This window comes from Globicephala melas, chromosome 10, assembly GCF_963455315.2.
Source record: "Globicephala melas chromosome 10, mGloMel1.2, whole genome shotgun sequence".
NCBI classification, from domain to species: domain Eukaryota; kingdom Metazoa; phylum Chordata; class Mammalia; order Artiodactyla; family Delphinidae; genus Globicephala; species Globicephala melas.
In genome coordinates this window covers 84,679,623-84,705,375 of record NC_083323.1, presented here as the reverse complement: position 1 = coordinate 84,705,375, position 25,753 = coordinate 84,679,623, and the positions used below count along the sequence as shown (strand labels likewise).

At 38.3% G+C, this 25,753-nt stretch overlaps 2 protein-coding genes across 3 annotated transcripts in view; one reads left to right on the top strand and one right to left on the bottom strand.

Annotated features, from left to right (window-relative positions):
* Positions 1-2,445: 2,445 nt before the first annotated feature.
* On the bottom strand, positions 2,446-7,179 carry LOC115844336 (S-phase kinase-associated protein 1-like). Of its 2 annotated transcripts, none has more exons than XM_060305936.2 (2): positions 6,739-7,179; positions 2,446-3,155 (listed from the first exon to the last, which is right to left on the bottom strand). In XM_060305936.2, the coding sequence occupies exons 1-2, from the start codon at positions 6,786-6,788 to the stop codon at positions 2,858-2,860; spliced, it is 348 nt and encodes a 115-aa protein (XP_060161919.1). In that variant the 5' UTR covers positions 6,789-7,179; the 3' UTR covers positions 2,446-2,857. The 2 variants fall into 2 exon arrangements, with proteins under 2 accessions (XP_060161919.1, XP_069902531.1); XM_070046430.1 differs by having other exon boundaries at positions 6,392-7,177.
* Positions 6,870-25,753, top strand: part of ETNK1 (ethanolamine kinase 1) — a 69,002-nt gene continuing 50,118 nt past the window's right edge. The window contains exon 1 of the mRNA XM_030841259.2: positions 6,870-7,298. Coding sequence (XP_030697119.1) covers positions 7,143-7,298 — 156 coding nt within the window. The 5' untranslated portion in view covers positions 6,870-7,142. The remainder of the gene's footprint in view (positions 7,299-25,753) is intronic.

The following is a 25,753-nucleotide window of genomic DNA, read 5'->3' as shown; positions in this document are numbered from 1 at the left end:
TAACTCCATTGTCATTAAAATATTTATGACTAGAGCCTTTGGATGTATATTCAGTGATCCTTTTATTCCCTCATACAAAATGCTTATTATGTAGTAAGTTATAAACATTTTACTAGTCTTTTATATGTGGTGCAATCTTTATGATTTAAATCTACAGTGTGGGTGGCACAAGGCAGAATTTTTTAGGTGTTCTAACAGATGCATAAAAGAAGTAAATTTAGATTAGGAAAATCCACATAAGCTCCGTGAAGATGATTGCTGGAGGTTAAGCTCTGAAGAGTGAGTGCGATTTCAAGAAGCAGAGAATGAGACAAAAACAGGTGGAGAGAGAAGAAACAGAGAAGTCAGCTATTTGCAAACTAACCAGAGGTATGGTTGCTGTTGGGTCCTCAAAGCTACTGTTTGATTTCTGACTTCTAGGGCCCCTGTTGTCTCCTGAATGTATGTATAAGTAGATAGATGTATTCCACCTACCATCATTAGTCCGTTGTAGGATATTTCTTATCTATTTATCCATCTATCTGTTATCTATCAATCATCTATCTAATTATTTGCTTACTGAGGGACAGCTGGGTTGTTGCCAGTTATAAGCCATTAGGACTAATACTGCAGTGTACATTCTTGTACACACTTCCTCATGTACACATGTGGGATTTTTGTATATACCTGGAATTGAAATTTGTGGATGGTAAAGAATGTCTATCTTCAACTTGATTAAATACTGCAAAATTTCTCTCCATAGTTTTATTTTTTTTAAATAAATGTATCTTCCCATCAGTAATGTACACTTGGCCCTGTCAGAATTCAAAAACTTTTCCAATCTAATGGATGGGTATAAAATGCTGTCTGTTGTTGTTTTAATTTGCATTGCCTTGATTATTAGTTATAGAAGTATTATTTTTGTAAGTTTATTTGCTGTTTGGATTTCTTCTGAAAATTAATATTCTCTTCCCATTTTTCTCTTGGGTGGTTTGGTTTCTTATTGATTAGTGGTATTCTGAATACCAATCCTTTTTTCATCATATATGTCACAATTATCTTTTATCTTTTTTATGACTTAATTTCATGAAGTTTTAAATTTTAATGTTTTCAAATTTGTCAGTCCTTTTCCTTCAGGGTGTTTGCTTTATGAGACTTCTTTATAAAATCTTTCCTTAACTTGCAGTCATGGAGACTTGATCCTATATTTCTATATTTTCTTTTTCTTTTTTTTTTTATGTGACTTACTTTTTATTGAAAGTATCTTGCATTCATGACTGATGCTTTCTGGGTTATGCCATACATTTTAACATTAAAGATTAAATTATTTTTTACATGCAAGTAGTGTTTATGGTTTTTCCCACATAGGATTACTGATTATAAAAAGATGACACACCACATGGGTTAAGTGTCTTTTTTAATTGAAAAGCCAGCAAACTGTCTAATTCTGTTTCCTCCCAAAACACAAACTGAATAGTAACTGAACCTCTAGCCAACATATTCAAAGCTGAGAGGATTAAAAATGCAAAAACAAGTCCTCAGATCCAATTAACGGAGCCCTGCTACATACAGGCTAATCAATACCAGTGGTACTCTGACTCCAGGAAGCTGGAAGACATTCTGATAACCCCACTCTGATAACATTTACCTCAAGTAGCCTTTTTCCAGTTTCCAACTCATGAATAAAGATAATACATTGTTAATTCTATTTCAGAAAACTTTTGCAAGTTGTTTTACTTACAATGCCAACTTTTAAAGCATATTTATTTATTTATTTATTTAATTTATTTATTTTTGGCTGCATTGGGTCTTTGTTGCTGCACATGGGCTTTCTCTAGTTGAGGTGAGCAGGGGCTTCTCTTGTTGCAGAGCACAGGCTCTAGGGGCCCGGCCTTCAGTAGTTGTAACTCGTGGGCTCTAGAGCGCAGGCTCAGTAGTTGTGGCGCACGGGCTCAGCTGCTCTGTGGCATGTGGGATCCTCCCAGACCGGGGATCAAACCCATGTCCCCCGCATTGGCAGGCGGATTCTTAACCACTGCACCACCAGGGAAGTCCCTACAATATCAACTTTTAAAAGTCACTAAACTAAAGTTAACCGGACAATAAACTAGGCAGAAATTGCTTTACAAAAAGAGGGAGAGCCCAAAATGCTACTTTCTATGGAGAACCCACAGTTCAATTTTATTCAGAGCAAAGAAAAAAGAACTTTTGATCATACTAGAAGAAACTGAGCCATAAGTTTGGAATCAGTACTGAAACTACACATGCAATGAGGACAACATTCTGCTAATACAACTGATTTGCTGCTGCATTTGTGGACTGTTTTTCTGATATTAACAACTATACACAAAGCAGTGCAACTAGTATTTGGAACAATCCTTACAGTGTTACAGCATCAGACACAAAATGTCACTTCTCACACCACTGGTTCTCTTTGTGTACCTGGGCTTCCTCTTCTTCAGTAAAATCTTTTTTTTTTTTTTTTTTTTTGTGGTACATGGGCCTCTCACTGCTGTGGCCTCTCCCATTGTGGAGGACAGGCTCCGGACGCGCAGGCCCAGCGGCCATGGCTCACGGGCCCAGCCGCTCCGCGGCATGTGGGATCTTCCCAGACCGGGGCACGAACCCATGTCCCCTGCATCGGCAGGCGGACTCTCAACCACTGCGCCACCAGGGAAGCCCCAGTAAAATCATTTTTGATATTGAATGTCTTTCGAATCTCCTCAGGAATTTTCCCCTTGATCATATTGGCAACAGTCCTGCAGGTAACATCAAGCAAACCTTTGATGTCTAAGTAGTTTGCTGCCAATATAAGCTCAAAAAGTGTTCCTTGGTCAACTTTCAGGAATTCTTGATCCCAAACAGGGATATCATCTGTTCACTCTTCTTTGTCCTCACCATCCTCAGGAGGAGGCAGATCATCCTTGTGGTGGGTGCACCCCTGAATGACCTTTTTTAATATTGCTGCATTAACATTTGGCAAGGGGACTGGACCAACATCTCCTTCATCAACCATTCCCAAATCTTCCAACATGGTCTTAATAGTCACAGATTGTTTCACAATTTCAACATCAACTTCAAATATCTCTCCACCAGAACTCTGCAACTTAATTGAAGGCATGGTGTTAGGGCTCAAGGAGATGGCGGGCCAGCGGCTGATGAGAGCAGGGTGGCATCTGAAAAAAGAAAAACAGAAAAGTGGAAAACAAGGCCAACCGATCCTATATTTTCTTATACACTTTTTTCATTCATTCATTCACATTTTGAAAATAACTACTGCCTTGTCAAAGACATAAGTATGAACTAAAGCCTCTAGTTTACATGAGGGTTCACTCTTTGTGTTGTACAGTTCTATGGGTTTTGTAAAATTCATGTCATCTATCTGCCATTACAGTATCATACAGAGTAGTTTCACAGCTCTAAAATTCCCTGTGCCCCATCTATTCATCCTTCCTTCCCTCTGGCTAGACGCTTGGCAACCACTGATGTTTTTATTGTGTCTAATATTGTTTTGCTTTTTCCAGAATGTAATACAGTTGGAATCATTTTATAGCCTTTTCAGATTGGCTGCCTTGACTTAACAATATGCATTTAAGGTTCCTTTTTTTTTTTGGTGGATTGATCCCTCATTCCTTATTATTGCTGAATAATATTCCATTGAATAGATGTACCAGTAGTTTTTGTTGTTGTTGTTTTAGTTTTTTTTATTCTTACTCACCTATTCACAAATATCTTGGTTGTTTCCAAGTTTTGGCAATTATGAATGAAGATTCTATAAATATTCATGTGCAGGTTTTTTGTGTGGATGTACGTTTTCAACTCATTTGGGTAAATATCAAGGAGAATGATTATGGATCACATGGTAAGACTATGTTTAGCTTTGTAAGAATCTTCCAGACTCTTCCAAAGTGGCTGTACCATTTTGCATCCCACCAGTGATGAATGAGAGGTCCTGTTTCTGTACATCTTCACCAGCATGTGTTGTATTTCGGATTTCAGCCATTCTAATAGGTGTGTAGTGTTATCTCGTAGTTTTAAGTTGCAATTCCCTAATGACATGATGTTGAACATGTTTTCATATGCTTGTTTGCTGTCTGTATTTCATCTTGGGGTGAGGTGGCTGTTCTGATCCTTTGGCCATTTTTAAACTGGGTTGTTTTCCAATTGTTACGTTTTCAGAGTTATTTGCATATTTCAGATACAAATCTTTCATCAGATATCTGTTGTTGCAAATATTTTCTCCCAGTCTGTGTCTTGGATTTGCATTCCCTTAACACAGAGAAGTTTTTCACAGAGCAGAAGTTTTAAATTTTAATTAAGTCTGTAAGCAGATAGGCTAGGGGGTCCCCAGAGAAAGAAAACCAGGCATGGCTTTCTTGACATAAGAGAAGCCATTTTTGGCCTAAGCCATTTTGTGATCTAAGCTTGGCTGCAATGCTTGCCCTTGAACAGGTCTCAGTAATTAATGATCTTAAGAGAACAAAGGAATGTAGCAACAGTGGAAAAGCAGTCAAGCAGCAGCAGTTCAGCTATAAAACAGTCCTAGTTCCTCCTCAGTGGATATACGTAATCTGATACATATCTTTGAGTTGTTCTACAGGAACTAAGCAACCCCCCACCCCCACCCCGGCCCTTTAGTCCAAGACTAAAGCTTGGACTCTGTTGACCTTTGCCCCAATAATATGCTGAATTCTCCTTAACTCAAGCATATTCATGAATATGCATGTTCCCTTAGCTTAAAACTTCTCCAATTTTGCTGTTCGAGGAGACGTTGCTTTGGGAAAGATCCCTGGTGTTCTCACTTGCTGCAAGTAATAAATACTACCTTCTCCAGCTCTTTGCCTTGGTTGTGTCTTTTGGCTTGACACCCACGAAGAGGTAAACCCTGTTTTTGGGTAACAGTGGGATCAAAAAAATTTTCCCATACAAATAGCAGTTATTCCAGTACTGTTTCTCCATCCTTTCCTAATTTTCAATGTCACTTTTATCATATTCAAAGATCTCACACGTGTGTAGGTCTTTTTCTGGAATCTTTATCATGCTCCACTTGTCTATTTGCCCATTCTTAAACCGTTATATCATAAATCCTGGTAGGATGTGTTCTCCCAACTTATTCTCTAACCCTCCCGCCCCGACAAAGAATTATAGCAGCTTCTCTTCGACCTTAAGTTTTGGTGTGAATTTTAATGCCACTTTAACAAGTTCTGTGAAATACGCAATTGAGATTTAATTGTAACTGCACTATACTTATTGGTTTGTTCAGTGAAAACAGATCTTTTTAATAAGTATCTTTTCTTATTCATGGATATGGTTCATTTCTCCATTAATATAATTTCATCCATAAGGGTCTTACACATCTTTTGTTAGTTTTATACTTAGGTACCTAATAGTTTTTTTTCTTTTTTTTTTTTTAGGTCTTTCTAGTTATTAATGGATACTTCATTAAAATTACAAACTTGTATAATCCCCCAAATAATTTTTGTAATTTGCTATTAAATCATTTCACAATTCAAACCATAGCTTCAAAATTCTTAAAATGCCAACTGTTTAATAATAAAAAATACAAATTATACAAAGATACAATAGAGGGAATTCCCTGGTGATCCAGTGGTTAGGACTTCACGATTTCACTGCCGAGGGCCTGGTTGGATGGGGAGCTAGGATCCAATGGTGCCGCCCAAAAAATTAAAAACCAAAAAAACCCAACAACAACAGATACTACCTGAAATGTGAAATTAGTATATTGATTATTTCTCCCCAAATTGAAAGGAATGCATAATTTAGAGTTTCTCCTAGTATACGATTTAAAAAAGAGACTAAGTCTGGAAAATGTTGAATCAACTGTCTTGCTGTCTATAAAACTCTCTTCTCCTTCTTTTTAATTTATGAAGTTTAACTTTATTGATAGTGAGCTATTTATTTTGTGATTTACAAAGGTAAGTAGGTTCTTTCTGAACAATCAGAATGTAAACTGATGTTAATGAGATAAACATTTTGACTGTTAATTAAGCTGAGTCCAGTTAGCGACTTAATTTACCACTAACAAACGTATTCACCATTTACCAAATGCTGCAGGCAAGACATTAAGAGGTCAAATCTCAACCCATTTTCCTGAAATCACTGGGAAAATTAGGAGGTCCCAATAAATTACTTGTGGATTACCCAGTTTCCAATATTCCCCTAGCAGGGGAATTAGGTGCTATAAGACAATGAGACTAAATGTTTGAAGGTAGCCCTTTCAAGGCCCACTCAGGGATCCCCTGAAACAGGCATCTAGCGGCTGAGCCCCCAAACTCCATTCCTTCCATCTTCATCCTACACTATAACCTGTTTTGGCTGACTCTGAATAACTCTCGGTATGATCAAACGTCTGGCCTTAAAAACACATCTTGAAGTGCAGTCGCTTTCTTACCCAAATATCTTAACTGTCCCAAATACCATGATCTCCGTACACTGCTGATGGGAATTTAGTTGCCAACCCAACCATGTGGTTAGTCCTCAGCACACAGCGGCTCCGAGATCAAGGAGACCCAGTTAACCCAGCTTGCCCAGACTCAGGCCAAATTCAGAAGCTGATCCTGGAGTTATTTCAGGGCACTTCCCCGGCTTCCCAGAAAAACTCAGCCCTACCTCAAACCCAGACCCCAAGACCCTCCCGATCAGGTGAGCTAAAGCTTCAGAGCCTTTCGTTCGGGGCTTGGCAGGGCTCAGGATCATTCCAAGCGGGAGCCCCACGTTTTAAAGACTAGCAGCACGCACCGCACTGTCCGATAACGGCCGAGGAACCTAACTCCAGGCACTAGGCCCATTGTGCCCGCGGCTAGAAACCCCGCCTTGATCCTAACGCAGCCGAGGCCCCGCCCCGCGCGTGACGCCAGCGTCAGGCCAGTCCCGGCATGCTCCGCGCCCGCCGGCGGCCGAGCGCAGACGAGACGGATATTCCCCGTGAGCAGTCGCTGGTCAGTTCAGCCGCTATCCAGACCTGGGTCGGCGAGAGTGCCGCCACCAGCTGTTCTCCTACCGCTCTGCCGTTATTCTGAACGCCCCCAGCCCTCCCGCGAGGGCGCCCCGGGACGGAAGGATCCAGCAGCCTGTCGGCGCCCGCCGTTCTCGTGGTCGCCGTCGCCGTCGTAGTTGTGGTAGTCTCTGCCGTAGCCTGGGCCATGGCCAATTACATCCACGTCCCGCCCGGCTCCCCGGAGGTCCCCAAGCTGGACGTCACGGTGCAGGATCAGGAGGAGCAGCGCTGCCGGGAGGGGGCCCTGAGCCTCCTGCGACACCTGCGGCCGCACTGGGACCCTCAGGAGGTGACCCTGCAGGTAACGCCCACACCTCAGCCCCGGGTCTCAGCCGACCTTGACGCGGCCCCGGGGGGCCGGGGGGCGGGGGCGGTCTCACCATCCCTTCTAGTCCCCGGTGAGCCGGCAGGACCTCTGGGAACGTCGTCTCCCCCCGTTCTTTGGGAAGTGATCCTGTATTTCCTCCGTCACACCTAGGAAGGTCACTCCCCCTTTTCCTTCACCATTGCTTATTGAGGTCGTCCTGAGGGCGGCTTTTCTCTTTCCAGAGGCGGCTACGTTCGTGACGCACCCCTTCCACCTCGGGAAGGTTCCTGTTGATCGTTGCCCCTCCTCCCACTCCCCTGTCCCTTCTAAGTGCGAAAAGAACGTTTTCCACTCCCTTGCGAGGGGTCCTCGCTTATCGGCCCAAGCCACCATCTCCTCGCCTTTCACAAATAATGTGGTAATTAATCTCTGATCTTTTCATTTTCCTTCCCTCCCCTCCCCCGTCGGTGTACTCCCATTGATGCTCACCCTAAGTCTTACCTTCTCAAGTCCTGGGATTGGCGACAGTACTCGATTCCAAAGTAATGACCGAGGTCCTCATGGGTTCTTCGGTAGCCCTGAACACGTTATTTTATTTGTATCGGTACTTCTGAAAATGTTTTAGTCATCTTAGTAAAACTAACAATATCTGATGTTAGAAGGATCAGCGGCTTGTGAATATTTCTTTTTCCTGAGCCACAGTATTCATAGATAGACAAAAATTGGGAGAAAAAGTCCTTAAGAACCTATACATTTTTAAATAGCTTATTTCTAATAAGTTACGATTAAGCATACATGAAATTTATTTTGAATACTAATTTGTATTTAACTTTTGGAGTTTCAGATACTATATACGAAAATGAACCTCCTTTTCCCTTGCAAACACAGAGTAATTTTAAAGGCTGGCATATTTTAGGTTTGTTTCAAATCTGAGCAATAATGTAAGAGTATTCATTTGAAGTAGCCACATCATCTGCCTTATTTTGTTGACTGATTTGTTTCAGCAATGTTAATTGACTTAACAGTATCTCAGATTCTTTGGTAAAGTAGTCACCTATACAAAAATGAATAAAACATGAACAGTGCCCTAGGGCCCAGAACAGTTCTCGACACTTCAGCTTTCATGAATGTTGGCTTCAGTTCTTACTGCCTAGAAGAGTTAGGAGCAGATTAAAAGGACCCATATGTTTTGGAAAAAAGTTAAGACAAAAATTTTGAAAATTTAAGGGAATGTTTGTTAGCCAAGTATGTAGGACATAGTGAATCCAAAATGATTTTCATGTGTAATTAAAAAAAAATAGTATATTTTCTTTAAGGAAAATTAGTTTAATTGAAACTTACAATTTGAAACTCTAGACTTCTTTAGTTTATTATTCATTAACTTATTTGTAGTTTATTATAGAAGATCTTTATATTTATTAAAATGAGTTATATTCTGGCAGTCAATTATAAATTAAACAGATATTAATTAAAAACATTGCTACTTCGTGGTAAACTCTGGTACTGGCAAACCATATTACTTTTTAAGCAGAGACTTAAGAGTTTGAAGCTTTGAAGACTGGAATTTCAGTTGATGTGTTTGTCTGTAGAACAGCAGGAATAGCTACCCAGAGGTACATTAGGTGTGTTTTTAATCATTTAATCCCCCGAACAACCATTTTAGATAGATACTATCTTTTTAGGTGAAACTCAGTGAAGTAAAGCCAGGATATCGGTTTAAAAAAAAAAAAGGATAAAATATGCTAACATCAAACTGTTTTTTGATTGTTGTACTTGGGATTGAATCTTAATCTGATACCCATGTAGCAGCTTTTGACTTTAAGACCTTTGGACTCATTGTCCAAACTTCTAATATACTTATTTGTAAGTGAAGGTAAATACTACCATTTTTTTTTTGCCCTTAGGGTGATTGTTATTTAGAAATATAATCCCTCCATTTGCAAGTAAAGCTATTGATCCAGAAGCTGGAACAACTGCTAAGCAGAGTAGATGGTTATTCATCTCTCAGTATGGTAGATCTGACTCCCACATTCTAGGTCATTATAAACTCTGCTTTTATGATGCTTCAGGATTTCTTTAGTAAATATCAATGGGAATATTTTCTTTTGAGATTTGCTTTTATATCCTTTGAGGTATAAAGATAAACATCATACCTAACATAATAGTCAACAGATTAAAACAGGTATCAGTAATGTAGCCCATATTTTAAAAAGATTTTTTCTAAAATTCTTATGTGAATAAAATGCTTTAAACATACCTTAGAAGCTTACTCTAGTAATACTTATTTTACCTGGCACTTACTCCTACAGCTGAACTATTGAGAGCATTTTGGAAAATCCAGAAGCAAACAGAAAAAGACTTCAATGCATTCAGAATAATAGACGGCCCAGTCTTTGCTCACAACTTATGGACACAGGGGATAATATATCTCATTTTAGATAGAGTCTTAAAAAGTTTAATTATTTTTTCCCTATCTGTGCAAAATTAAAAGAATACAATATAAAAGGAGTGGTGAGCTTTGTGGAGCGTAGTATCTTATAATAGGCAGAGTGGTTCTAAAACAATACCAGTCACAATGTTTTTTATTTAATAATATTTTACTATTTATAAAGAAAGCACTTTCACATACATTCTCCCAATGACCCTGTGAGATAGATGTAGACTGTTAATATGTATTTTATAGTTAAATGAAAGTGAACTTGGGAGTTTGTAATGGTAGATCTGAGATGAGAACTCATCTTATGAATTATTGCTCTTTGAGAAAAGTTTATGTTTGTATATTATGATTAAGACAGGGAAGCCATTTCTGTGTGAAATCAGTAATTTTTTAAAAATTAAATCTTTGGCTCATAGAAAGATTTTGCTTTAAGTTCCTTAAACATAAATTTGCATTACTTTTCCACATGTGACATTATTTTGGAAACGGGATTCACTTCAGCTTTCTTTTAAGATAGTTACTATCTAATAGTAAAGTATTTGAGTGGGTGGTAGGACCTAAGACTATTTGACTATGGCTAAGAGAGATGTGTTGTTTGATAGGTTCCTATATATGTGGATAACATGTGGCCAAAAAGTCAGGAGCCTACTGTACTAGTTTATTTTCAGGTATTAATAGCTGTGTGACTTGGACTGAGCAAACCACTTCACCTCTCTGGGACCTCAGCGTAGTGTAGTGGAAAGAAGATGGGTTTTTTTTGTTTTTGCGGTATGCGGGCCTCTTACTGTTGTGGCCTCTCCCATTGCGGAGCACAGGCTCCAGACGCGCAGGCTCAGCGGCCATGGCTTACGGTCCCAGCCGCTCCGCAGCATGTGGGATCTTCCTGGACCGGGGCACGAACCCGTGTCCCCTGCATCGGCAGGCGGACTCTCAACCACTGCGCCACCAGGGAAACCCAAGAAGATGGTTTTTGAGTCCTGATTCCAGCCTTTTGTCACCTTTGGCAAATTTTAAAATCTCTATAAAAAGGACTTACTCTCTACCTTGGAAAATAGTAGCATAGTAGAAAATAGTAGAATTTAACAACTATAGTACTCATAGTCATTTTACTGCTAGTACTAATTTTACTACTTTACTACTAAGAGTATCAGGAGAATTAAATGAAATACGTAAAATTATACATAGTATGTTTTAGTACTCCAACTTCCCCCAGGCTCTCCCCCCACCATTTGTAAGTGGAAAGTTGTTATGAAAGAATTGTAAGCTCCTAAAATTCAGTAATTTTAACATGTATTTTTTTGTACTGGCATAATGCTACTTCTCAGCAGCATTCCTTGTAGCAGAAGGTAGCCATGGGAGAATGGAGGAGGGAAGGCTTAATAGAAGATGGGGTACCTGAACTGAGCTTGGAAGGAAAGATAGGAGATGGAATGGGGAAGTATTTCTGGGCAAAGAAAAACTGCTTTCACAAAAGCTAGACTATGAGTATCTTGGACAGAATGGTGTATGAACAAGAATAGAAGTGGGAGTGATTTTCAAATAAGGGAGTGCTTAGATACGAAGGTTTTATGCCTCTTTAAGGAGGTGGTATTTTATTATCTAGGACGTGATGGGAAGCTGGTGAATGTTTTTAAGCAGGTAAGTTATATATATTTTAGAGAAGTGGCAGATTACAATTTAGGCAGCATTCATTGAAGGAAATGCTTTGAATTGGGGATTAAGTGATCACTTACAAAGGACATTGGTGGTTTTGAAACTGATGGTTATTGCACACTAAGGATGCTAAATCAGTATAGTGGGTTGAAACCACTTCAGTTTAAAAAGATGAGTTAAAATAAGATGTGATAGGATAGATCAGAGTGCATTGCAAGTAATAAGGTAAGTATTATCTTGTGAAGCTTTTAGTTTTATATAAAAGTATATATGCACTGAATTAGAGGATAAATACATTTCTTTCTGTGTATTGCATTAAAAAATGTTTGTGAAAGACTACCTAGGAGAGACTTATTTTAGTACAGACAAGCGGTGCTGGGATCCAAATTAGGATAGTGGCCTTGAAGATGGAAATAAGGGACAGATTTGACATTTCAGAAAATAAATGTTCAGGACTTGTTAATTGCTTGCAGGTGAGGGAGGAAGTGGGAAGCTTAAGGTTTTTTTTTTTTGTGGGTGACAAAAATAAGGGAAGTAATGAAAAGTATATTTAAGGAATCAGGTTGTATTTTTCAGAATTTTATCTTTTTTTTTTTTTTTTTCTTTTAATCTTTTGGCCACGCTGCGTGGCATGTGGGATCTTAGTTCCCTGACCAGGGGTTGAATTCACGCCCCCCTGCAGTGGAAACACAGAGTCTTAATCACTGGACTGCCAGGGAAAGTCCCCAGGATTTTGTCTTATAAGGAGTTATTTTGCTCTGATATATCTGATGGACTATAAATAGGTAAATTTTTATCACCCTTTTAAAAACTGTGAGACACAACAAACAAACAGAAAAATGAATGAAACATAAATTGTTGTAGAATAAATACCTTCGTAACCCCAGCCCAGGGAAAGAGAAAATATTACCGGCAGCCCAGAATATCTCCCCTTTCTCTTCCTGCTCCTAACTTTTCCCTCCCTCTAGTGGTAATCACAATAGCAGTTTAAAAAAAAATTGTTAACAAACAGAATATTTTGAATTAGTCATTTTTTCCAGTACTCTGAGACAATATACTGTGTATGAATTTTTTAAATAAGAGACTATATGATCATGAAGTAATTTAGTTTTACTGAAAAGATATATCACAATATTAAAACTTTGAGTAGAAAACTACCCACTTCCTATTCATAGTTTATTAAAAAAATCAACTGTTTTGTTTTGTTTATTACCTTCAATTTCTCCCTTAAATATTTTACATAGTTGTTATTGAACCTTATGTACAATTTTTAAAAATTAATTTTTATTGGAGTATAGTTGCTTTATAATGTTGTGTTAGCTTCTACTGCACAGCAAAGTGAATCAGCCATACATATACATATATTCCCTCCCTTTTGGATTTCCCTCCCATTTAGGACACCACAGTGCATTAAGTAGAGTTACCTGTGCTATACAGTATGTTCCCATCAGTTGTCTGTTTTATACATAGTATCAATAGTGTATATGTGTCAATCCCAATCTCCCAATTCCTTCCACCCCACCCCTTTCCCGCTTGGAATCCGTACATTTGTTCTCTATGTCTGTGTTTCTATTTCTGCTTGGCATATAGGGTCATCTATACCATTTTTCTAGATTCCACATATATGCGTTAATATACGATATTTGTTTTTCTCTTTCTGGACTTACTTCACTGTATAACACTCTCTAGGTCCATCCACATCTCTACAAATGACCCAATTTCGTTCCTTTTTATGGCTGAATGATATTCCATTGTATATATGTACCGCATTTTCATTATCCATTCCTCTGTTGATGGACATTTAGGTTGTTTTCATGACCTGGCTATTGTAAATAGTGCTGCTATGAACATTGGAGTGCATGTCTTTTTTTATTTTTATTTTTTTTTGCGGTACGCGGGCCTCTCACTGTTGTGGCCTCTCCCGTTGCAGAGCATAGGCTCCGGACGCGCAGGCTCAGTGGCCATGGCTCATGGGCCCAGCCGCTCCGCGGCATGTGAGATCTTCCCGGACCGGGGCACGAACCCTTGTCCCCTGCATCGACAGGCAGACTCTCAACCACTGCGCCACCAGGGAAGCCCTGCGTGTCTTTTTTAAAATAAATTTATTTATTTATTTTTGGCTGCATTGGGTCTTCGTTGCTGCGTGCGAGCTTTCTGTACTTGCTGTGAGCGGGGCTACTACTCTTCATAGCAGTGCACAGGCTTCTCATTGTGGTGGCTTCTCTTGTTGCGGAGCATGGGCTCTAGGCGCACAGGGCTTCAGTAGTGTGGCACACAGGCTCAGTAGTTGTGACTCACGGATTATAGAGCGCAGGCTCAGTAGTTGTGGTGCACAGGCTTAGTTGCTCTGCTGCTTGTGGGATCTTCCCGGACCAGGGATCAAACCCATGTCCCCTGTATCGGCAGGCGGATTCTTAACAGCTGCACCACCAGGGAAGCCTCATGTGTCTTTTTGAATTATGGATTTCTCTGTGTATATGCCCAGTATTCTGGCTCATATGGTAGTTCTATTTTTAGTTTTTTAAGAAACTTCCATATTGTTTTCCATAGTGACTGTATCAATTTACATTCCCACCAACAGTGCAAGATTGTTTCCTTTTCTCCAGACCTTCTCCAGCGTTTGTTTGTAGATTTTTTTGATGATGGCCATTCTGATGGGTGTGAGGTGATATCTCATTGTAGTTTTGATTTGCATTTCTCTAATAATTAGTGATGTTGAGCTTCTTTTCATGTGTTTGGCCATCTGTATGTACAATTTGTATTCCGTTTTTTCATGTAGCCTTTCATAAATATTTTCCCATGTTGGTATGGTATTGACCACAATTTTTGATAGCTACAGACATAATATTTGGTCATGTTAAACATCATGTGACTTAATTACTTTTAAAGTGAGGTTTTAAAAAAAATTGTAAAGAGTATAAAGAGGAAAATTAGAAAGGCTCATATTCTAACCCTGTTGATTTTGTTTAAAAAATACAAATGATACATGCCCTTAAAAAACAAGGCTATAAAATGAAAAGTAAAAAATCTAGCCCCCCCAACACTGAGTCATTCTCCCCAAAGATAATTTTGTGAACAATTTCTTTTGAACTTATAAAAAATTATCAAATTATAGATTTACCAGCGTACATTATCTACCTATGTTTATAAATATAGTAAATATAACTATATTCTTTTTTGTATACATAAGTAAGTTATTCTGTATCTTGATTTTAAAAATAATATATCTGAGACATCTCCATGTCAGTATATATAACCTGCCCCATGTTTTTAAAAAAAATTGAGTTGTTTTTATTTTTTAGGTATTAAAAAAAGTATTGCAGTGATCTGCTTTTATACATATATTTTGGATAACTTTTCTAAGTATATCCATAGAGTAAATTCTTATTAGTGGAATTAAAAGGTTAAAAGTAAAAGAAAAAAAATCATAATCTTCAAGGAATTGGCTCACACAAGTGTGGAGGCTGGTAAATCTGAAATTTGTAGGGCATTCTCTGGTAAGCTGGAAGCTCTCAGGCAGGAGTTGATGTTGTAGTCTTAAGGCAGCATATGTTCAGGAAAACTGAAGTTTTGCTTTTACAACTCTTCACCTGATTGAATGAGGCTCATTCATGGGGACTAATCTCTTTTACTTGAAGTTATCTGGTTAATACGTTTGCAAAATACCTTCAGAGCTGCATCTAAATTAGTGTTTGAATAACTGGGTATTGTAGTTAATCCAAGTCGACACAAAACTGTTATGCTATTTCTCAGTTTCATATAATTTATACTTCTCAAAACAGTGTTGGAAAGTATCCTTTTCTCTATACCTTGTCCAACCTCTGATATTAAATTAAAAAAATTTTTGCCGGTTAGATACATGAAAATGGTATTTTGTTTTGTTTTTACATTACTTTTAATTTTGTTATTTTCGAAGATGGTGGAATCCAATAGTTACTTCCACAAAACGGTTAACTGACATGCATTAATTCCATCTTTCTAGGCTTATGGGCTGGTCCAGTAGCCATTGTCTTAAAGAATAATTGAAGCTTGTCTTTCCCATTGTATTGGCCTGTGCAAGCTCATTCATTTGAATTCAGTAGTTAATCGGTCATTTTAGACCATAAATAAATATCGAAACTCTGCTTGGTATCTTAATCATCTTTAAGGACTAAAGAAATTTCATAGTAGCTAAGGTAGAGTTTAATATTTTTATCATCTCAGGGTTTGTAGTTGCAGGGCAGTGTCACGTACTGAAAGAAGGTATTGGATTATGTTTTGGGCTTCTCAAGATGACCTTCAAGTTCACTGATAATCACTTTAACTTCTAAGGTGTCATTAAAACTGTAATTTCTTTTTGTCCACCGGGTATTCTGTATTGCTTCAAAGAGCAACCTGTGCAGGTTTGGGCAATTCTTTAAGTTCCTAATTGATATGGTCAATTAGTCCTGGCTGAAGGGTGAATTTATGTCTTCTGTTACAGTACTAAAATAGGGAAAGTGTTACTATAGAACATATTTATCTCAGTATTACATTCTGGCAAAGGAGACAGAACCACCTCTCATAATACCTGTTCCAGCACTCCACTTTGCATACAAATATTCACCATCAACAGTGGCATCCTCATGTCCTCGCAGGGTAACTTGCTCCTTTAAGAGTCTCTCACATAGGTTTTGGATTCAGTGCATTGGGCTTCCCTGTCAAAAGGTTTCTTCTCTACCTCTAGGCCATTTTACCCACTTATGTGAATTTGGCCTTGGGTTCCCAGCTGCTGAGGGTTGGGCCAAGATCTTGGCCTCACAGTCAGTTTGCTTATTTCCAAATTGGTGGCAGACTCTTAATATCATCTTTGTACCCTGGCTTTTTAAAATCTCCCAAGCTAGAGTAAATATGGTGGATTTGTTCGGGGCACTCAATGCTGGGAGACCACTAGCAGGTCCCATCAGTCCATCCAATCTGATAATGCTTCATTAGAAAGTTTTGCTTCAACCCCATCAATGTCTGCTTTATTCATCCAGTTTTTTGATAACCATGAAAAACTTTCACTCTATTGGGACAAGTCATTTGCCATCTCCCTTATCTTTTCTGCTTACTTGTAATTTAGTTTTCTTACTATCATCCCTAAGACCTGTAAAGGGAAGCTTGAGACAGCAAATCAGATCCAGCATCCTGAACAGTTTATGTTGGTAACAGGAGAGTTACATGGGGGACCCATGTAGAAGGAGAAACCTTTATCATGGTATTCACCATGACCTAGGGGTGGGGCACATTAAGTGGTTGAATATCCTGGTCGCTGTAAGGCCAGTCTTGTATGGCCTGCATATGCAGTATATCAGCCACTTCATCTGGAGTGATCGATCCACTTTGCATGCAGAGGAAGGACCGCACAATTCCCCTTCTCAGGAAACCGACTTAGTAGCCACTTCTATCCATTCTTCCAGTCTAGCAGTCTTGCTGGGATTAGGTTGCTGTATGTTTGGGTTAGTTGCAGCCATTCAGGACTGTTCAGTAGTAAGCTGTGGGTCCTGCATTAGCCTAAACATGCCATGGACTTCAAACCATAGATTGCTCCTAACTTGACCATTCTGATGATGAGACAACTTTACACTATATCCTCAGGTTTCAGTAGTTTCCTTATTTTGTGCCCTTCCCACCTGAATCATTTTGGTAAACAGAGGATGAGTTACAGAGGTCAAAGAAGAGTTATCTGCTGTGGAGCACGAACTCTTTTGTGACAGTTCTGTGCTTAGCAGCCTGATGTTGTATCGGACCATCTGGAACCCGGGTTGGTGCAACATCAAGATCTACCCTAAAACGGTCTTTATCTTTCTGTCGTAGGTAGTATGGCTAACAGCAGCCAAGGAATCACACATTTAGCCAATTTCTCATTATTTTGCACTTTATTGTGGATTCAGGGACAGCTGTTCTGGGGTTGGAGCTATCATTTTTAGGTTTCACTTACTTTTACCTCTTGTAATAGATGACAGCATGCCTGCTGTTTCATACTGTGGGGAATCTGGCAAACACCTAGGCATCAGGGATTGATCATCCACTGCCCCTTCCTTATTCGTTTTTCAGATAATACTTAACAATGTTACAGTGAGTCTAGGGTCATGCTAGCGAACCCATAAACTTGAGGGTGTATCCCTGAAACAGATTAAGAGTCATGACATCAGGTTTTTATCCTGTTTTGCCATTGTATGACTTTGGAAAAATATGAGAACTTACCTAGGTCATAGTTTTTTCATTCTACAAATCGATCATTCAGTCAATATATATATAAAAGCAAACATTTATTGAATATCTCTGTGTTCTATGTTCCACTCTTTCTCAACGTTTTAGTAATTACTCTCTGAAGAGAAGGTTAAATTATGTTAATTTTTACCTAACAGGAGAAATTAAATACTAAAGAATAGGATTTTGCAGGTAGGGTCGAGCTTTAGAGAGCCACAAACCATTGTAACATCTCTAGATTTTTTTCTTCCCTCAGTAACCAACTTTTGCTCCTTTGGTGGTGATATCATCTCTGTTGAAAATGTAATACATGAAAGAAATTTTATTTTATTTTATATATATATGAGAGGATATGTATCTGTATGTATATCTGTATCTCCTCTTTAAGATAGTAAATTAAAATTAATTAAATTTAAACCAAAGTACTAAAGTACCTATGCATTTATTTTCAGTTTTAAAAACCTTATCGTTTTAGGAAATTTTCTCTAGGGTTACTGTGAGTTGAAGGTAATCAAAAGATTAATTGGCAGTACATTTTTTCTGATCTGAATATTACATTAATTCTTTTCTAGTTAAATTTGTTGTTGATGTGTGATATACATAATAAAAAGTGCACAAATCTTAAGTGTAGAACCTGATGAATTTTCCTACAAAGCAACCACACCCATGTAATAAGTATCCAAGTCAGGAAACAGATTTGGGAAATGGTACCCCAGAATCCTCTCTTACACTCTTTTGGAGTCACTATCCATCAACTCTCCCCAAGCAAGTGTTACTCCTATCCTGATTTTATATCGTAGCTTTCCCTCTCTATGAATTTTTTTTAATGGAATCGTATGGTATATACTTTTTTTTGGGGGGGTGGCATATGCTAAAGTTATGAGATTTATTTCTGTATATATAGTTAGTTCTTTCTTATTCTCATTGTAAGAATATACCTCAGTTTATTTATCTTCTGTTGGTGGACACTTGGGTTGTTTTCGGTTTTTGGCTATTACAAATTATGCTGCTGTGAACATAGCTGTATGTTTTTTGATGAGTGTGAATATCTGTTTCTGTTAGGCGGATACTTAGAAGTAGACTTGCTGGGTCATCTGGTATGTATTTTTAGCTTTAGTAGATACTTTAAGTTTTCCAAAGTGGTTGTGTCAATTTATACCCCTAATGGCAATACTGTATGAGTGTTTCAGGGGTGCTGCATTTTTACCAACAATTGTTATTATCTGTCTTCATTGTTATCATTCGGGTAGGCATTAAGGGTATCTTATTATGGGTTTGATTTGCATTCTTTTAATAACTAGTGCATCTTTTTTCTGTGGGTCGGATATTTGAATGTCTTCTATTTTGAGATGCCTGTTCAAGTTTTTTTGGCTAATTTTTCTCCTGGATTATTTTTTTCCTAATGATTTGTAGATGTTCTTTACATATTCTATATTTGAGTTCTTTTTAATTTTTTTTGGCCACGCTGCACGGCTTTGCAGTATCTTAGTAAGGATTGAACCCAGGCTCCCCAGCCGTGGAAGCGCGGAGTCCTAACCACTGGGCCGCCAGGGAATTCCCGAGTCCCTTTTTTTTTTTTTTGCGGTACGCGTGCCTCTCACAGTTGTGGCCTCTCCCGCTGTGGAGCACAGGGTGCGGACGCGCAGGCTCAGCGGCCATGGCTCACGGACCCAGCTGCTCCGCGGCATGTTGGGATCTTCCCAGACTGGGGCACGAACCTGTGTCCCCTGCATTGGCAGGCGGACTCTCAACCACTGAGCCACCAGGTAAGCCCCCGAGTCCTTTTTTTAAAGAAATGTATTATAAATGTTTTCTGCCAGTTGGTGGCTTGTATTTTCACTCTTAATAGTGTCTTTTGATAGTCTTAACACCAGTTTTTCAATATTTTCTTTATGGGTAGCATGTTTTGTGTCTTGATCTCTTCCTATGCCAAAGTCCTGAAGATATTCCTCTATGTTTTATAGAAACTTTATTGTTTTGCTATTTTACATTTTGATCTGAAATTGTTTATGGTGGAGGTGGAGGAGGTCATGACTCATTTTTCTTCCGAATGGCTCTCAGTATCCAGTGATCCAGTATCACTTATTGAAAAGACCATTTTCTCCCCATTATAGTGTTTCCTGAAACCACCATTTTTCCACCATTATAGTGTTACCTTTGTCATAAACCAGGTGGCACTGTATGTGGGTCTCTTTATGAATTCTGTTCCTTTAGTCTGTTTTGTCTATTATTGTACCAGTATCACAGTGTCTTGACTACTCTCAGGTTTTGCTTCTAGGTCTTGGTATGGTATAGTTAGTATAATCCTTGGTATGAGACACTAGCTTTTTTTTTTTTCTTCTTTAAAATTGCCTTGACTGTTCTTGGCTTTTTAAATTGCCATGTAAATTGTAGACTCAGCTTTTCAATTTCCTCAAAAGAAACTAGATGACATTTTGATTGATATTTTTGTGGAATCTATAGATATTTGAGGAGAAGTGAATTCATTAACAATATTGAGTCTTAGAATCTATAAATATGGTATATCCCATTTATTTATTTAGTTTCTCTCAAACTTTTGAAGTTTTCAATGTAGAGATCTTGCATTTTTCATGTCATTTTCCCCCCAGAAATTTGATGCTTTCTGATATTATTTAAAGAATATCATTTTAAAAAAAGGTTTGCTGTTGGTATAGAGAAATTCAATTGATATGTTAATACATTGAATTTTTCACACGTTCTAATTATTTCTTTTAATTTAGATACTTTGTGCATTTTCTCTGTTTCTGCAAATAATGACAGTTTTGTTTTTTGCTTTCCTATTCCTACTTCTGTTGTTGTCATGTCTTTTTTTCCCCCACATCTTTATTGGAGTATAAATGCTTTACAGTGTTGTGTTAGTTTCTGTACAACAAAGTGAATCAGCTATATGTATGCATATATCCCCATAGCCCCTTCCTCTTGAGCCTTCCTCCCACCCTCCCTATCCCATCCCTCTATCGTCACAAAGCACCAAGCTGATCTCTCTGTGCCATGCAGCAGCTTCCCACTAGCCTTACATTTGGTAGCGTATATGTCAGTGCTACTGTCTCACTTCATCCCAGCTTCCCCTTCCCCTACCCATGCCCTCAAGTCCGTTCTCTACGTCTGCCTCTTTATTCCTGCCCTGCCACTATGTTCATCAGTACTACTTTTTAAAATTCCATATATATGCGTTAGCATACGATAATTCGTTTTTCTCTTTCTGACTTACTTCACTCTGTATGACAGATTCTAGGTCCATCCACTCCACTACAAATAACTCAATTTCGTTCCTTTTTATGGTTGATATTCTATTGTATATATGTGCCACATCTTCTTTATCCATTCATCTGCTGATGGACATCTAGGTTGTTTTCATGTCCTGGCTATTATAAATACTGCTGCAATGAATATTGTGGTACATGTCTATTTTTGAATTATGGTTTTCTCAGGGTGTATGCCCAGTAGTGGGATTGCTGGGTCATATGGTAGTTCTATTTTTAGTTTCTTAAGGAACCTCCATACTGTTCTCCATAGTGGCTGTATCAGTTTACATTCCCACCAACAGTGCAGGAGGGTTCCCTTTTCTCCACACCTTCTCCAGCATTTATTGTTTGTAGTTTTTTTTTTTTTTTTTTTTTTTTTTTTTTTTGCGGTTCGCGGGCCTCTCACTGCTGCGGTCTCTCCCACCGCGGAGCACAGGATCCGGACGCGCAGGCTCAGTGGCCATGGCTTACGGGCCCAGCGGCTCTGCGGCACGCGGGATCATCCTGGACCGGGGCACGAACCCGCGTCCCCTGCATCGGCAAGCGGACTCTCAACCACTGCACCACCCGGGAAGCCCTGTTTGTAGATTTTTTGATGATGGCCATTCTAACCAGTGTGAGGTGATACCTCATTGTAGTTTTGATTTGCATTTCTCTAATGATTAGTGATGTTGAGCATCTTTTCATGTATTTGTTGGCCATCTGTGTCTTCTTTGGAGAAACGTCTATTTAGGTCTTCCACCCATTTTTGGATTGGGTTTGTTTTTTGATATTGAGCTACATGAGCTTCCTGTATATTTTGGAGATTAATCCTTTGTCAGTTGCTTCATTTGCAAATATTTTCTCCCATTCTGAGGGTTGTCTTTTCACTTGTTTATGCTTTCCTTTGCTGTGCAAAAGCTTTTAAGTTTCATTAGGTCCCATTTGTTTATTTTTGTTTTTATTTCCCTTACTCTAGGAGGTGGATCAAAAGGATCTTGCTGGGATTTATGTCATAGATTGTTCTGCCTGTGTTTTCCTCTAAGAGTTTTATAGTGTCTGGCCTTACATTTAGGTCCTTAATCCACTTTGAGTTTATTGTTGTGTATGGTGTTAGGGGGTGTTTTAATTTCATTCTTTTATGTGTAGGTGTCCATTTTTTCCAGCACCACTTACTGAAGAGTCTGTCTTTTCTCCATTGTATATTCTTGCCTCCTTTGTCAAAGATGAGGTGACCATATGTGTGTGGGTTTATCTCTGGGCTTTCTGTCCTTTTCCATTGATCTATATTTCTGTGTTTGTGCGAATACCATACTGTCTTGATTACTGTAGCTTTGTAGTATAGTCTGAAGTCAGGGAGCCTGATTCCTCCAGCTATGTTTTTCTTTCTTAAGGTTGCTTTGGCTATTCGGGGTCTTTTGTGTTTCCATACAAATTGTAAAATTTCTTGTTCTAGTTCTGTGAAAACTGCCATTGGTAATTTGATAGGGATTGCATTGAATCTGCAGATTGCTTTGGGTAGTAGAGTCATTTTCACAATATTGATTCTTCCAATCCAGGAGCATGGTATATTTCTCCGTCTGTTTATGTTATTTTTGATTTCTTTCATCAATGTTTTATAGTTTTCTGAGTACAGGTCTTTTGCTTCCTTAGGTAGATTTATTCTTAGGTATTTGATTCTTTTTTATTGTGATGGTAAATGGGATTGTTTCCTTAATTTCTCTTTCTGATCTTTCATTGTTAGTGTATAGGAATACAAGAGATTTCTGTGCATTAATTTTGTATCCTGCAACCTTAAAATTCATTGATTAGTACTAGTAGTTTTCAGGTGGCATCTTTAGGATTTTCTATGTATAGTATCATGTCATCTGCAAACAGTGACAGTTTTAATTCTTCTTTTCCCATTTGTATTCCTTTTGTTTCTTTTTCTTCTCTGATTGCTGTGGCTACGACTTCCAATACTATGTTGAATAATAGTGGCAAGAGTGGGCATCCTTGTCTTGTTCCTAATCTTAGAGGAAATGCTTTCAGTGTTTCACCATTGAGAATGATGTTTGCTGTGGGTTTGTCATATATGACTTTTATTATTTTGAGGTAGCTTCCCTCTATACCCACTTTCTGGAGAGTTTTTATCGTAAATGGGTGTTGAATTTTGTCAAAAGCTTTTTCTGCATCTATTGAGATGATCATATGGTTTTTATTCTTTAATTTGTTAATATGGTGTATCACATTGATTGTTTTGCATATATGGAGGAATCCTTACATCCCTGGGATAAATCCCACTTGATCATGGTGTATGATCCTTTAAATGTGTTGTTGGATTCTGTTTGCTAGTATTTTGTTGAGGATTTTTACGTCTATGTTCATCAGTGATTTTGGCCTGTAATCTTTTTTGTGTGTGTGATATCTTTGTCTGGTTTTGATATCAGGGTGATTATGGCCTCATAGAAGGAGTTTGGGAGTGTTCCTCCCTCCACAATTTTTTTTTTTTTCCTCCGCAATTTTTTTTTTTTTGCAAGAGTTTGAGAAGGATGGGGTTAACTCTTCTCTAAATGTTTGATAAAATTCTCCTGTGAAACCATCTGGTCCTGGACTTATGTTTGCTGGAAGATTTTAAATTACAGTTTCAATTTAATTAACTGTGATTGGTCTGTTTATATTTTCTAATTCCTCCTGGTTCAGTCTTGGAAGTTTGTACTTTTCCAAGAATTCGATCATTTCTTTTGGGTTGTCCATTTTATTGGCATATAGTTGCTTGTAGTAGTCTCTTATGATCCTTTGTATTTCTGTGGTGTCAGTTGTAATCTCTCCTTTTTCATTTCTAATTTTATTGATTTGAGTCCTCTCTCCTTTTTTCTTGATGAGTCTGGCCAAAGGTTTATCAATTTTGTTTATCTTCTCAGGGAACCAGCTTTTAGTTTTATTGCTCTTTGCTATTGTTTTCTTTGTTTCCATTTCATTTATTTCTGCTCTGATCTTTGTGGTTTCTTTCCTTCTACTAACTTTGGGTTTTGTTTGTTCTTCTTTTTCTACTTGCTTTAGGTGTAAGGTTAGATTGTTTATTTGAGATTTTTCTTGTTTTTTGTAGTGAGCTTGAATTGTTGTGAACTTCCCTCTTGGAACTGCTTTTGCTATGTCCCATAGGTATTAGATCGTTTTGTTTTCATTGTTATTTGTTTATAGGTATTTTTTGATTTCCTCTTTGATTTCTTCAGTGATCTTGGTTATTTAGCAGCACACTGTTTAGCCTCCATGTGTTTGTGGCTTTTACTGTTTATTTCCTGTAATTGATTTCTAATCTCATAGCATTGTGTTCAGAAAAGATGCTTGATATGATTTCAGTTTTCTTAACATTTTCCAAGGCTTGATTTGTGACCCAAGGTGTGATCTATTCTGGAGAATGTACTGTGTGCACTTGAGAAGAAAGTGTACTTCTGCCTTCGGGTGGAATGTCCTAAAAATATCAATTAAGTCTATCTAGTCTGTTGTGTCATTTAAAGCTTGTGTTTCCTTATTTATTTTCTGTCTGGATGATCTTTCTATTGGTGTGTAGTGAGGTATTAGAGTCCCCCACTATTATTGTGTTACTGTCGATTTTTCCTTTTATGACTGTTAGCATTTGCCTTATACATTGAGGTGCTTCTATGTTGGGTGCATAAATATTTATAATTGTTATGTTTTCTTCTTGGATTGATCCCTTGATCATTATGTAGTGTCCTCCTTTATCTCTTGTAACTGTCTTTATTTTAAGGTCTATTTTATCTGATATGAGTATTGCTACTCCACCTTTCTTGTGGTTTCTATTTGCATGGAATATCTTTTTCCATCCTCTCACTTTCAGTCTGTATGTGTCCCTAGGTCTGAAGGGGGTTTATTGTAGATGGCATATATACGAGTCTTGTTTTTGTATCCGTTCAGCCAGTCTGTGTCTTTTGGTTGGAGCATTTAATCCATTTACATTCAAGGTGATTATCAATATATATGTTCCTATTACCATTTTCTTAGTTGATTTGGGTTTGTTTTTGTGGGTCTTTTTCTTCTTTTGTGTTTCCCGCTTAGAGAAATTACGAGGATTCGCTTGTATGTTATTTGTTACTTTTCCCTTGCTGCTTTTAATATTTTTTCTTTGTATTTAATTTTTGATAGTTTGATTAATATGTGTCTCGGCATGTTTCTCTTTGGATTTATCCTATATGGGACTCTCTGTGCTTCCTGGACTTGATTGACTATTTCCTTTCCCATGTTAGGGATTTTTTGACTATAATCTCTTCAAATATTTTCTCAGACCCTTTCTTTTTATCTTCTTCTTATGGGACCCCTATAATTTGAATGTTGGTCCGTTTAATATTGTCCCAGATGTCTCTGAGACTGTCCTCAATTCTTTCTGTTCTTTTTTCTTTATTCTGCTCCCTGGCTGTTATCTCCATCATTTTATCATCCAGCTCACTTATCTGTTCCTCTGCCTCAAGTAATTCTGCTATTGATTCCTTCTAGAGTATTTTTAATTTCAGTCATTATGTTGTTCATCACTGTTTCTTTGCTCTTCAGTTCTCCTAGATCCTTGTTAAATGTTTTATTTTCTCCATTTTATTTCCGAGATTTTGGATCATCTTTACTACCATTACTCTGAATTTTTTTCAGGTAGCTTGCTTATTTCATCTTCATTTATTTGGTGTCGTAGATTTTTGCTTTGCTCCTTCTTCTGTAACTTTTCTTTTTTTCTTGCGGTACGCGGGCCTCTCACTGCTGTGGTCTCTCCCCTTGTGGAGCAAAGGCTCCAGATGCACAGGCTCAGCGGCCATGGCCCACGGGCCCAGCCGCTCTGCGGCATGTGGGATCTTCCCGGATCGGGGCACGAACCCGTGTCCCCTGCATCGGCAGGTGGGCTCTCAACCACTGTG